Raw genomic sequence first — 15,405 nt, 5'->3', positions numbered from 1 at the left:
GCAACTCCGGCTGGATTTTAATGTTATTTTTTGTGTTTTTGCTTGTTAGTTGTTTTATATTTATCAGTTTCCAGGAATGGTGATTGAGCTTCATTAATATTAGAGACAGCTATGGCGGCTTCATATGTGATCAGGAGCTGCAGCCGCTGTTTGAATGCTCTCTCCGCAAATGCCTTTCCATGTTCTAATATGGCGCTGCCTGCTTCCCCGACTTCCGGTAGGGGCGTATGCCTCTGACGGTACTAATAGTGGTGACTCAGCGCGCTGCCCGCATCCCCTGGAAGACGTCAGTTTTGACGAAACGATCGTAGGGAAGACGTGCTGACGTCACTACTGTGCGGCCGGAAGTCGGGCGGCGGCGGCTGTGATCCTGCTCAACGCTTTTTATCCTTTGACATATTGTGAGTGTTATTCCATTTGTTTTCTATTAAACTGTATATACCATCTACACTATTGTGGCCCCACTCTTCTCTTGCATATGTTTGCTTGGCTTTGATGAGGACGAGATAGCTGGTGCTGTTTTTATCCCTGATTGCATTCGGTGGGAGAGGTGACTTACGCTGGAGCTGGCTTTGAGGATATTTGGTGTATACCCATGCTTAAAACCTGTATCCTTTTGGTAAGCGCATACCCCTTATGCATGCTTCACAACGGTTGACCGAGTGCTCTCTGGTGGTGGACTTTCTTTTACTCGGAGTCTGTTGGAGGCTTCCTTGAACTATTACACTTGACCTGGATACTCTTTTATGAACTTGGACTGTATTCAAATTCCCACTGTTCTTATATTTGCTATATCATTTGTTAGCGCAGCTTTCCAACATACATTTATTTTTTAGGGTGCTTTCCTGATATGTTGTTTGCAGGGCACGCTTTATGGCTCTCTTTGTCTACACTGAAACTTCGTACAGAGCCATAGCAGCCAGAAGGAAAATGTTGATGGTCATCCTCTAGACAGTTTAGTTATGTGTACAGAATAGTAGATCAATATGCAGACTAACCACAGCATAACCATATAAAAACCAAGCAAAGATGGGGAATTGGCTTGATTGCACCAGAAGCTATTGTACAATTAAAATGATTTTATAGTTTTAAAGCTTACTTGTGAAAATAATAAATACATTAATATATACAAACACTGTACTTTACTTTTCAATTGAAACTCAAATGTTTTGGGTCTATTTTGTTATAAATGTATTTTATTCTAATTAAAACTCCAAACTATTCTAATTAAAAGTCCGCTGGAATAGAGCTGGGAAATTATTCACTAATTCCGTTTTTCTATATACATTTCAGCTTATGCTATTGAGCTCTATAATCAAGAGGGATTTTCTAACAGAGCAGCTAAGAATTGATCTGTGAGCATGTGAAAAGTAGCCTAGAGCTTCATTTGCTGAAAATAGGAAATATTAATATTTCATTATTTCATATTTACTTCATCGCATATTATTTAATTATGTTATTTTTAGCCCTAATTACAATAAATAAAGACAACATACACACAACTACACTACATTCCATTTACTCTACTAATTCACAATGGTGACAACAGGGACACACAAGGAAACTTCCTTTTATCATGAATCTGTTCTGCTTTTTACATTTTTAAAAGTCCCTGGTACCTTGGAGCAGGTACCACAGTATGCTTGCTATTGTGTAAGTTAGCCAGAAAAGGGTACTTCCATGTCCCTTTCTGATTTAGTTTTATTTTATTTAGCCAGACTTACCCTGACTTTATGACTGTAAATTGCCACCTCCATGTCTAATGATAATGCACTTACTGGCCACAGAGACAATCTGATTGGATACAGTCAGAAAAGTCAGGCCGTAGTACTCAAGAAAAACATAATCAGAAAGGGTTACAGAAGGGGATTTTCTAATAGATAAAAAGATAACCACAGGCATCTTGCGGTATTTTCTCTCAGGCGGGACATTTTTTAAACAAGCCTGTTGAAGTTCACAGACATGTTTTTATGCATCTTAATGTGTTTTGCTGCAGAAAGCATAATGGTGCATGATATATTAGCACATCTTACACATCAGGACACATCAACAGGCACATTTAAATTTCCTGTGCTTTTTTTAATATGAAAAAGTATTGATAGGGCCCACGTGCTAGCTCTTAGGTGCAGTAACCCTCGACAACTAAACAGCATCAATTATACTTGGATCTGACTAAATTCTTTTTTTTTTGGTTAAACAATTTTATTTATCCAATGAAAAAACAAGACAATAATACAAAACAGTATACAGCTTTCAATGTATATACAAATTACACTACTTTGTTATGGGAGAGTGATAAATGTGAGGGATGATGTATGCTGCAAGATTATTCACATGTGGCAGACTCTTTGAGCCAGCGGTCCCAAATCTTATTGTATTTTGTACGGATACCTCTGTGAGTGTATATAATTTTTTTATAAGGAAGGGTATTATTCACGTCAGTCTTTCAATCAGTTGGTTTTGGGGGGGGGGGGGGGGGGGTGTTGCATCCACACTTTGGCTATCGTCTTTCTGGCCAGGAATAATGTTTCATGTAGGAATGTCTTGAAATATTTATCCATGTTAATTTCAGGGAGGATTCCAAGTAGGCAGAGCTTTGGATCTTGAGTCGGGGGGGGGCCCCATGTCGTCATGCAGGAAATCTATCACTTGACTCCAAAACCCCCGTATATATGGCAAGACCACAACAGATGAAAGAATGTACCCAATGTTTGTTTGCACATTGGACATGTCGGGGGAGGTTCTTGTTTAAATTTAGCTAGTTTTACAGGAGTGAGATATGCACGGTGCAGTATATATACCTGAGTTAGTCTGTCCGACAGTCTGGGTGAAACTATTTTACATGTGTCTAAGGCCTTACTCCAGTCTTCATCCTCCAGTTGTCCCAGGTCTCCTTCCCACTTCACTTTAACATTATACGCTAATTTTGTGGATGACGGGGTGTGTAGCATGTTGTCGAATGTAGATATTGATTTATGAGACTCCCCACTCCTAATGACTTCCATAATAGGATTGCAAAGGGGGTGGGTTGCTGAGTCTGGAAATTGTATTTGGATGGCGTGTTGGATTTGTAGAAAGCGGAAAAACATGCGGTTCGGGAGATTAAATTCTACCTTTAGCATGTCAAAAGTTTTAAAAGCTATATATGTGAGAGATAAAAGATTCTCTTCTTAAATCTCTGGACCCGGCACGGTAAGGAATTCAGGAAGAGTTTTATTGTGCCAAATGGGGGAAAATTTGTGATGTGTAGGTATATCCATTTTAAAAGAGGTGAGTTGCCATATTTTCCTATAGTGAAAAAGGAGTGAGCTAGCTATATGAAACAATTGAGACAATTGGGACGCTAGATAGTATGAGCTGAAGTCTGGTAGAGCTGTGCCTGCTAAATCTGTGGGATTTTTAAGTATTCGCCAAGCTAACTTGTGTCTTGTCTTACCCCAGACAAAGATCTTCAGGATTGTGTCTATAATTTTAAAGTATTTCAAGGGTATATATATATATATATATATATATATATATATATATGGGAGTGTGCCACAGGATATATGATATGACTAAATTCTAATTTGTGGCAGTATATGTACCATTTTTGCAGAATAAGGCCATTGTTTTTAATAAACACTACATTGACATGTGATAAAAAAAACAGTCATAGATAATACCTTTTCTCCTTTCTGACCAATGTCTCCTAGTAATCCAGGGTCTCCCCTTTCTCCCTAGAATAAAACGAAATATATATATTAGTAGTGCATAACTGGCATTGTGTGTCTATGTGTGTATGGCCTAGTTTACATTTGGAGCAGCCCTTGACGCCTTTCTGAAGAGCGTTTCATGGTGGAAAACTTTTCAGAGGGTAGTTGGTAGACAGCTGGGAGGTGATACATTGCCTCCTTAGTGCCTGTTTTAACCTTTAACAACCATCACCACCATGATGCAACATTGCACATTGCACACGGTTGCAAGGTGGTTGTGATGTGGCCTTGTTCATTTTATTAGTTCAGTTTGTTTTTATCAATTAACAAAATGGAAAGTAAATGAACAGAAGAGAAATCCAAATCAAATCAATATTTGGTGTGACCACCCTTTTGCTTCAAACGAGCATCAATTCTTCTAGGTACACTCAGTACTTGTGCACACAATTTATGAAGGAACCCAGCAGGAAGGTTGTTCCAAATATCTTGGAGAACTAACCACAGATATTCTGTGCATGTAGGCTGCCTCAAATCTTTCTGTCCCTTCATATAATCCCAGACAGACTCAATGATGTTGAGATCAGGGCTCTGTGGAGGCCAGACCATCACTTCCAGCACTCCTTGTTCTTTTTTACACCGAAGGTAGTTCTAAATGACATTGGCTGTATGTTTGGGTCATTGTCCTACTGCAGAATAAATTTGGAGCCAGTCACACACTTCCCTGATGGTATGGCATGAGGGATAAGAATCTGCCTGCATTTCATAACATTGAGTATACCATTGATCCTGACAAAATCACCAACTTAATTAAAAGAAGAACCTCCACCATGCTTCACTGTTGCCTGTAGGCACTCATTATGGCACTGCTCTCCAGCCCTTTAGTGAACAAACTTTATCTTGCTACAGCAAAATGTTTCACATTTTGACTCATCAGTCCAGAGCACCTGCGGACATTTTTTTTTGCACCCCAGTTCCTATGTTTTCGTGCATAGTTGAGTTGTTTAGCCTTGTTTCCACATCGGAGGTATGGCTTTTTGACCACAATTCTTCCATGAAGACCACATCTGGCCATATTTCTCTAAACAGTAGATGGGTGTACCTGAGTCCAACTGGTTTCCACCAGTTCTGTGCTTATGGCACTGCTGGACATCTTCCGATGTCAAAGGGAATTAAGCATGATGTGTTTTTCATCTGAAGTATTACGTTTGCTTGGCTGACCACTGCATCTACAGTCCTAAACGTTGCCCAATCAATGATTTCCTTAAAGTAAATTTAAACCCCATTCATGAAATTTGACCAGGGCACATACATCTGTAGTGTTTACTTATCTCTCTCCAAAGCCCTAAGTCCCATGTCGTTATGCTTTTTGGTTCCTCTGTTATTAGCATGATAACTTCTGACAAGTTCTCCAACACAGGAGATAAAAGCTTGCTTCCTTTGCCTATGTGTCGGTGTGTGGGGGGGATGCCTATCCTCCAATCAGTTGTCACACAGTGTATGCCAAGACTCCACATCCAGTGCTGAAACAGAAAGATTGTTTTCTAACACAATTTTCACTTTGTAAACAGTGTAGAAAGCTGAAGACAGCAGATATACAAATAAAAATGATGTAGGGCGATTTGTTTCATCTCTGTGTATCATCTGAGGCTGTTCACCTCACTGGGTATATGTGAGAGTTTACATCCACTTTAATGATGAACAATATGGGCAGATACTTATCCATTATGCCATTCCATCAGGGATATAGCCGGATATAGACCTTGGTGGGCCTTGGGCACTTCAAGTCCAGGAGCCCCTCAACATAAAAAATGAAATTATATGACAAGTAAATTAAGTGAACTAAAATAATGATAAACTACATTTGTTCTAAAAAAAAAAAAAAAAAAATTAGGCTCTGAAGAAGACACATGTCTGATTTTATAAACCAATTTTGCACTACAATAATTACAAAAAGTATTTTTTCCTGCACTTAGCATCTGCAAAACCTTTATCCCTAGCCAGCCATGGATGGATCGAATCTAAGCCAGTTCAGCAGGGGCAAGCTGTAAAAACCCCAAACCTACAGCCAATGCCATTATGAAATATCCTCAGCATAGAGAAGAAACAAGGAGACCTAGAAGTGATGATTTAGCCACTACAGAGCCCTGATCTCAACATCATCGAGTTTGTCTGGGATTACATGAAGAGACAGATAGATTTGAGGCAGCCTACATCCACAGAAGATCTGCGGTTAGTTCTCCAAGATGTTAAGTCCTTCAAAAACTGTGTTCAAATGTACCTAGAAGAATTGATGCTGGTTTGAAGCCAAAGGGTAGTGACTAGGGTTGAGCGGACACCTAGATGTCCGTGTTCGACGGGTTCGGCCGAACTTTAAAAAAAAGTCCGGGTCCGTGTCCCGGACTTTTACCGAACTTTTCCCGGACACCGAACCCCATTGAAGTCAATGGGGACCCGAACTTTAAGGCACTAAAATGGCTCTAAAACACCAAAGGAAAGGGCTAGAGTGCTGCAAATGGCAGCAAAACGTAATTAAGAGCATGGCAAGTGCTCTGCAAACAAATGTGGATAGGGAAATAACTTAAAACAACAAAAAAAAACAGAAAAATAAAACAATGTTCTTCTTCATCTCTGAAGGACGAGGCCCATATGGAGTAGGAGGGAGGTTGAGGTGGTGGTGGATGTGGCGGTGACATAGGCATGCGCACAGGGTGTGCCGGGTGTGCCTGGGCACACCCTAATCACCTAGGGCACATAGCATTGCCAGTGAGGAGATGGGAAAGATCTCCCTCGGACCTGCTCTGCTTTATTTCTCTTTGCCTACAGGTACATGGCCCCGATACATTACTCTCCCTGCTGGCAAACACATGCATGTGTATTTCAACTTTGGGGTGCACACCTTAATGCAATAGGCTGCGCACACCTATGGGCGGTGTAGGTGGAAGCGGCGGTGGAGGAGGACCAGGGCCGGATTAAGAGCATCATGGGCTTGGTGCTGAGGATTTTGAAGGGCCTTAAGGGCCGTGCCTTGCCATGCACCCAGAGGAGGAAGGGTGCAGCCATGCATGCCTAATTCAACATGGGATGCTGTCTCTGAAGCCCATAAACACATCCATGCATCGGCAACTGTCCCTCCTTGTCCGGCCTTCGCGCTGTGTGGGGAGGTTCTGAGGGTGCTGCCTGGGGAAGCGAGCATAGAAGCCAGACTTCTGTGTTTACAAGTGACAGAAGAGCGGTAACAGTGAATATGGCCAACCCGGGGCCTATATAAAAGGTAGGGGCCTGGAGCTGCAGCTCCAATAGCCCCTACGTTAATCTGGCCCTGAGGAGGAGGACGAGGTAGCCAACACTGCTTCTTTTCACAAATTTTAAATGAGGGTACACCCCAAAAGAGTGAGAAAGAGCAAAAATGGAACAATGGGTGGGTAAGGTCGGTATCCATTGCTATTCTGCACAAGGTACGGAAAAGTCCCGTGGGATCCATGCCTGGTTCATTTTAATGAACGTGAGCTTGTCCACATTGTCTCTGGACAGGCGGCTGCGCTTATCTGTTATAACGCCCCCAGCCGTGCTAAATACCCGTTCAGATAATACACTGGCTGCAGGGCACGCCAGCACCTCCAAGGCGTAAAGGGCAAGCTCAGGCCATGTGCCCAATTTGGAGACCCAGAAGTTGAAGGGGGCAGACCCCTCATTCACTACATGTAGGCGTGTGCACACATACTGCTCCACCATGTTGGTAAAATGCTGCCTCCTGCTAAGACGTTCCATCTGAGCTGCTGGTGCTGCTGTTTGTTGTGGCGTGCTGACAAAGCTTTTCCACATTTCGGCCATGCTAACCCTGCCTTCTGAGGTGCTGGCGGTGCCCTGGTTGCGTTGGCGACCTCCTCCTCCTCCTCCTCCTCCTCTGCCTTGTGCTTCCACTGCGGCCCCGCTGTCAGATGGGAATGCCAGCAGCATGGCGTCTACCAGCGTGCGCTTGTACTCGCGCATCTTGCGATCGCGCTCCAGTGAGTGAATTATGGACGGTACGTTGTCCTTGTAACGGGGATCCAGCAGCGTGGCCACCCAGTAATCAGCACAAGTTAGAATGTGGGCAACTCGGCGGTCGTTGTGGAGACACTGCAGCATGTAATCGCTCATGTGTGCCAGGCTGCCCAGAGGCAACGAAAGGCTGTCCTCTGTGGGAGGTGTATCGTCCGTGTCCTCTGTATCCCCCCAGCCACGCACCAGTGATGGCCATGAGCTGGCCTGGGTGCCACCCTGCTGTGAACATGGTTCCATCTCCTCCTCCAGCTCCTCCTCCTCCTCATCCTCCTCATCCTCCAGAACTGTGCCCCTGCTGGACAATTGTGTCCCTGGCGTTTGTGTGTGCAGGAACCCACCCTCGGAGCCCCTTGCGAATGACTGCCCTGAAAGCCTTGGAAATGTTACCTCTTCATCCTCCTCCTCCTCCTCATCCTGTGCCACATCCTCTTCCATCATCGCCCGAATTGTTTTTTCAAGGAGGCATAGAAGTGGGATAGTTAAGCTGAGAACGGCGTCATTGCCACTGGCCATGTTGGTGGAGTACTCAAAACAGCGCAACAAGGCACACAGGTCTCGCATGGAGGCCCAGTTATTGGTGGTGAAGTGGTGCTGTTCCGCAGAGCGACTCACGTGTGCGTGCTGCAGCTGAAACTCCACTATGGCCTGCTGCTGCTCGCACAGTCTTTCCAGCATGTGCAAGGTGGAGTTCCACCTTGTGGGCACGTCACATATGAGGCGGTGAGCGGGAAGGCCGAAGTTACGCTGCAGCGCTGCCAGACGAGCAGCAGCAGGGTGAGAACGCCGAAAGTGCGCACAAACGGCCCGCACTTTCTGCAGCAGCTCTGACATATCGTGGTAGTTTTTAAGGAACCTCTGCACCACCAAATTCAGCACATGCGCCAGGCAAGGGATGTGCGTCAAACCGGCTAGGCCCAGAGCTGCTATGAGATTTCGCCCGTTATCGCACACCACCAGGCCGGGCTTGAGGCTCGCTGGCAGCAACCACTCATTTGTCTGCTGTTCCATGCTCCTCCACAACTCCTGCGCGGTGTGTGGTTTGTCCCCCAAACAGGCAAGTTGTAAAACTGCCTGCTGTCGTTTACCCCTGGCCGTGCTGAAGTTGGTGGTGAAGGTGTTACGCTGTCCGGATGAGGAGGCGGTAGAGGATGAGGAAGCGGAGTAGGAGAAGTTAGGAACAGGAGGCAAACTGAAGCGCCCTGCAATCCTCGGTGGTGGAAGGACATGCGCCAAATTGCTATCTGCCTCAGGCCCATCCGCCACTGCATTTACCCAGTGTGCCGTTAGGGAGATATAACGCCCCTGACCGTGCTTACTGGTCCACGTATCGGTAGTTAGGTGGACCTTGGCACAGATGGCGTTGCGCAGTGCACACCTGATTTTTTCCCCCACTTGGTTGTGCAGGGAAGGGATGGCTTGCCTGGAAAAGTAGTGGCGGCTGGGCACGACGTACTATGGGACAGCCTCCGACATAAGGTTTTTAAAACTGTGCGTCTCCACCAGACGGAATGACAGCATTTCAAAGGCCAATAATTTTGAAATGCTGGCATTCAGGGCCAGGGATCGCGGGTGGGTAGGGGGGTACTTCCTCTTCCTCTCAAGTGTTTGGGAGATGGAAAGCTGAACGCTTCCACGGGACATTGTGGAGATGGTTGTTGGTGACCCAGGTGGTGGTGTTGCTGACAGATCGTCTGTTTGCGGGGTGGCAGGTGCCGGTATCACTACAGATGTGGCTGGAGCGGCCGAGACTGCAGCAGAAGAGGAAGCAGGATGAGCCAGAGACGTTTCTTGGTTTTGAAGGTGTGTACTCCACTGCAGCTCGTGCTTTGCACTTAGATGCCTGATCATGCAGGTTGTGCTCAGGTTGAGAAGGTTTATGCCTCGCTTCAAGCTCTGATTGCACAGGGTGCAAACCACTCGTGTCCTGTCATCAGCACATTTTCTAAAGAACTTCCACGCTAGAGAACTCCTTTGAGCTGACTTTGGTGCGCTCGTTCCCTTGCTGCGTTGGGCAGTAGCGGGCGTAGTGTCTAGGGCACGGCCGCTCCGCTTCTGCACCCTGCTCCCTCTTCTGCTGTGCTGGTGGCTCTGTGCGACCACCGCCTCTTCCTCCAAACTACTCAGGTCACCTGCATGACGTTCATTCCATGTGGGGTCGAGGACCTCATCGTCCTCCACATCATCTTCCACCCAGTCTTCACCCCTGCCCTCCTTGTCGGTCTCCACAATGCTGAACGCCGCAGCAGTTGGCACCTGCGTTTCGTCATCATCGGAGACGTGCTGCGATGATCCTTGCATGTACTCATCTTGAGAAATAAGTGGTTGGGCATCGCTGCACTCAATCTCTTCCACTTCTGGGGCAGGGCTAGGTGGATGGCCCTGGGAAACCCTGCTGACAGAGTCATCAAAAAGAAGAAGAGACTGCTGTATGGCTTGGGGCTCAGACTGCTTGCCTGATTTGCAAGGGGGTGAGGTGAAAGACGGTTGGACATCGCCTGCAGGTGCCAACTGTGACCTTTCTGCAGTAGACTGGGTGGGAGACAATGTGAAGGAACTGGAGGCACTGTCAGCAGCAAACCAATCTACTATCGCCTCCACTTGTTCTGGCCTCATCACTTCTAGGGGCGTATGATGCCCTACCAAATACTGATGCAGGTTCTGTCGCCTACTCACACTTGAGGAAGGTGTTTCACTTGTGCGTGTAGCTGGCACAGATCGACCACGTCCTCTCCTTGCAACAGGAGCTCTACCAGCAGCACCACGACCCAGGCCACGGCCCTTATTTGACGGTCTCCTCATATTTCTGTAATTTAAGATCTTGCCCTAGAAAGGTTTTTATTGAATAGCGGAATAGGAAATATGATCCAAAAAATCGTGTATGTATCTTGCACGTACAAAACCACACTAGGCCCCAATTACTATTGTTTGTACCCCTAAAAGGATGGATGAGGAGTAGGAGGAGTATGGAACAGACAGCACCCTCAAATCTTCAGAAGTATGAGATGAACCCCAAAAACTTGGAAAGGTGGATCTCACACGTACCGACACAGACTATCACGCAATTTAATTGATCCCCAAAGGATTTAATTGAATAGCGGAATAGAAAATATGATCAAAAAGAAAGTGTATGTATCTCACACGTACACCACCACACTAGGCCCCAATTACTATTGTTTGTACCCCTAAAAGGATGGTTGAGCAGTAGGAGGAGGAGTATGGAACAGGAAGCACCCTCAAATCTTCAGAAGTATGAGATGAACCCCAAAAACTTGGAAAGGTGGATCTCACACGTACCGACACAGACTATCACGCAATTTAATTGATCCCCAAAGGTTTTAATTGAATAGCGGAATAGAAAATATGATCAAAAAGAAAGTGTATGTATCTCACACGTACACCACCACACTAGGCCCCAATTACTATTGTTTGTACCCCTAAAAGGATGGTTGAGGAGTAGGAGGAGGAGTATGGAACAGGCAGCACCCTCAAATCTTCAGAAGTATGAGATGAACCCCAAAAACTTGGAAAGGTGGAACTCACACGTACCGACACAGACTATCACGCAATTTAATTGATCCCCAAAGGTTTTAATTGAATAGCGGAATAGAAAATATGATCAAAAAGAAAGTGTATGTATCTCACACGTACACCACCACACTAGGCCCCAATTACTATTGTTTGTACCCCTGAAAGGATGGTTGAGGAGTAGGAGGAGGAGTATGGAACAGGAAGCACCCTCAAATCTTCAGAAGTATGAGATGAACCCCAAAAACTTGGAAAGGTGGATCTCACACGTACCGACACAGACTATCACGCAATTTAATTGATCCCCAAAGGTTTTAATTGAATAGCGGAATAGAAAATATGATCAAAAAGAAAGTGTATGTATCTCACACGTACACCACCACACTAGGCCCCAATTACTATTGTTTGTACCCCTAAAAGGATGGTTGAGCAGTAGGAGGAGGAGTATGGAACAGGCAGCACCCTCAAATCTTCAGAAGTATGAGATGAACCCCAAAAACTTGGAAAGGTGGATCTCACACGTACCGACACAGACTATCACGCAATTTAATTGATCCCCAAAGGATTTAATTGAATAGCGGAATAGAAAATATGATCAAAAAGAAAGTGTATGTATCTCACACGTACACCACCACACTAGGCCCCAATTACTATTGTTTGTACCCCTAAAAGGATGGTTGAGCAGTAGGAGGAGGAGTATGGAACAGGCAGCACCCTCAAATCTTCAGAAGTATGAGATTGTGTTCACTGTACCCCACAAAGATTGTGTTCACTGCACCCCACAAAGATTGTGTTCACTGCACCTCAAAAAGGATTTTGTTCACTGCACCCCACAAAGATTGTGTTCACTGCACCCTAAAAGGATTTTGTTCACTGCACCCCAAAAAGATTGTGTTCACTGTACCCCCCAAAGATTGTGTTCACTGCACCCCACAAAGATTCTGTTCCCTGTACCCCACAAAGATTGTGTTCACTGCACCCCACAAAGGATTTTGTTCACTGCACCCCAAAAAGATTGTGTTTACTGCACCCCAAAAAGGATGTTGTTCACTGCACCCCAAAAAGGATTTTGTTCACTGCACCCCAAAAAGATTGTGTTCACTGCACCCCACAAAGATTGTGTTCACTGCACCCCACAAAGGATTTTGTTCACTGCACCCCAAAAAGATTGTGTTCACTGTACCCCCCAAAGATTGTGTTCACTGCACCCCACAAAGGATTTTGTTCACTGCACCCCAAAAAGATTGTGTTCACTGTACCCCCCAAAGATTGTGTTCACTGCACCCCACAAAGATTCTGTTCACTGTACCCCACAAAGATTGTGTTCACTGCACCCCACAAAGGATTTTGTTAACTGCACCCCAAAAAGATTGTGTTCACTGCACCCCAAAAAGGATGTTGTTCACTGCACCCCAAAAAGGTTGTGTTCACTGCACCCCACAAAGATTGTGTTCACTGCACCCCACAAAGGATTTTGTTCACTGCACCCCAAAAAGATTGTGTTCACTGTACCCCCCAAAGATTGTGTTCACTGCACCCCACAAAGGATTTTGTTCACTGCACCCCAAAAAGATTGTGTTCACTGTACCCCCCAAAGATTGTGTTCACTGCACCCCACAAAGATTCTGTTCACTGTACCCCACAAAGATTGTGTTCACTGCACCCCACAAAGATTGTGTTCACTGCACCCCACAAAGGATTTTGTTCACTGCACCCCAAAAAGATTGTGTTCACTGCACCCCAAAAAGGATTTTGTTCACTGCACCCCAAAAAGGATGTTGTTCACTGCACCCCAAAAAGGATTTTGTTCACTGCACCCCAAAAAGATTGTGTTCACTGCACCCCACAAAGATTGTGTTCACTGCACCCCAAAAAGGATTTTGTTCACTGCACCCCAAAAAGATTGTGTTCACTGCACCCCTCAAAGATTGTGTTCACTGCACCCCAAAAAGGATGTTGTTCACTGCACCCCAAAAAGATTGTGTTCACTGCACCCCACAAAGATTGTGTTCACTGCAACCCACAAAGGATTTTGTTCACTGCACCCCAAAAAGATTGTGTTCACTGCACCCCAAAAAGGATGTTGTTCACTGCACCCCAAAAATGATTTTGTTCACTGCACCCCAAAAAGATTTTGTTCACTGCACCCCAAAAAGGACGTTGTTCACTGCACCCCAAAAAGATTGTGTTCACTGCAGCCCAAAAAGATTGTGTTCACTGCAGCTCACACACAGAAAAATGGATGTGGATCACTGACACCTGCCTATCTCCTATCCCACACCACACAGCAATATCGATTGTAGTTTGTAGAACACAGTTTCCCTAAAATTCAGCAGCAGCAGCCTCTTCCTAACAGGATTGAGAAGAGATCGTAGATCAGGATTGAGTGCAGAGTCACCCCACCCCCCACACAGCAATATCGATTGTACTTTGTAGAAGACACTGACCCTATAATTCAGCAGACTCTATCCCTAAAATGCCTACAACTCGCCCTGCCTAAACACTCCGACCTGTCCCTCAATTCTATCCGGACACAAATGGTTTTTTCCTGCCTGTCTTTCCCTAATCAGCAGCCAGCGCGTTGATGTGTGCTCTGTCCCTGATCTAAGCAGCAGAATGAAGACGCTGCGGCTGCCTGGAACTTATAAAGACTTGGTCACATGCTTCAGACGGCCAATCACAGCTACTGAGACATTTGCAGGCATGGCTGGGATGGCTTAAGGCACACCAGTTAAACGATTGTTGATTGGCTGTTGAAAGCCCGCCATGAAAAGAGCGCCAAAGCATGCAAAACCCGGAAATAAAACGACCGAACACGGATTTTTACCCGAACATACAGTAAAGTGTCCGTGTCCGTGTTCGTGTTCGGGTACAAAAAATCCAATTATTCGGTACGAACACGAATAATACAGTCCGTGTTCGCTCAACACTAGTAGTGACGCCAAATATTGATTTGATTTAGATTTCTCATCTGTTCGCTCACTTTGCATTTTGTAAATTGATAAAAATAAACAATTGAAATATATATTTTTGAAAGCATTGTTACTTTACAGCATTTCTTCACACCTGCCCAAAACTTTTGTGCAGAACTGTGTATACAGTATCTCACAAAAGTGAGTACACCCCTCACATTTTTGTAAATATTTTATTATATCTTTTCATGTGACAAAACTGAGGAAATAACAATTTGCTACAATGTAAATTAGTGAGTGTACAGCTTGTAAAACAGTGTAAATTTGCTGTCCCCTCAAAATAACTCAACACACAGCCATTATTGTCTAAACCACTGGCAACAAAAGTGAGTACGCCTCTAAGTGAAAATGTCCAAATTGGGCCAAATTAGCCATTTTCCCTGCTCAGTGTCATGTGACTTCTTAGGGTTACAATGTCTCAGGTGTGGATGGTGAGTAGGTGTGTTAAATTTGGTATTATTACTCTCACTCTCTCATACTGATCACTGGAAGTTCAACATGGCACCTCATGGCAAAGAACTCTCTGAGGATCTGGGAAAAAAAATAATTGTTGCTTTACATAAAGATGGCCTTGGCTATAAGAAGATTGCCAAGACCCTGAAACTGAGCTGCAGCATGGTGGCCAAGACCGTACAGCAGTTTAACAGGACAGGTTCAACTCAGAACAGGCCTCGCTATGGTCGACCATGGAATTATTATTATTATTATTATTATTATTCAGGATTTATATAGCGCCAACAGTTTGCGCAGCGCTTAACAAAATGAAGGCAGACATTACAGTTACACTACAATTTGGAACAAGAGGAATCAGAGGGCCCTGCCCGTTAGAGCTTACAATCTAAAAGGGAGGGTCAATTGATACAAACGGCAATAGCTGTGGGGGATGAGCTGATGGAGCAAGTGAAACAGCGTTATTAGGTAGTAGCCGGGTAGGCTTCTTTAAAGAGAAGGGTTTTCAGGGATCGTCTAAAGATGGATAGATTAGGGGACAGTCGGACAGATATGAGTGTGCGTGCTCAGCGACATATCCAGAGGTTGTCTTTGGGAAATAGAAATATGAGTGCTGCCAGCAATGCTTCAGAGGTTGAATGGGTGGGGGTCAACTTGTCAGTGCTCAGGCCATACGCCGCACATATTGCATCAAATTGGTCTGCATGGCTGTCATCCCAGAA

At 45.0% G+C, this 15,405-nt stretch overlaps 1 protein-coding gene across 1 annotated transcript in view; it reads right to left on the bottom strand.

Annotated features, from left to right (window-relative positions):
• Positions 1-15,405, bottom strand: part of LOC309552573 (uncharacterized protein) — a gene marked incomplete at both ends in the record, with an annotated part of 487,483 nt that overhangs the window by 135,492 nt on the left and 336,586 nt on the right. The window contains one exon of the mRNA XM_082253522.1: positions 3,663-3,716. Within this exon, the coding sequence (XP_082109648.1) occupies positions 3,663-3,716 (54 nt within the window). The remainder of the gene's footprint in view (positions 1-3,662; positions 3,717-15,405) is intronic.

This window comes from Pelophylax lessonae (assembly GCF_965119305.1).
Source record: "Pelophylax lessonae genome assembly, chromosome: 4".
Taxonomy (NCBI): Eukaryota; Metazoa; Chordata; class Amphibia; order Anura; family Ranidae; genus Pelophylax; species Pelophylax lessonae.
The sequence above is the reverse complement of the archived record's forward strand: the minus strand, read 5'-3'. Positions and strand labels throughout refer to the sequence as shown.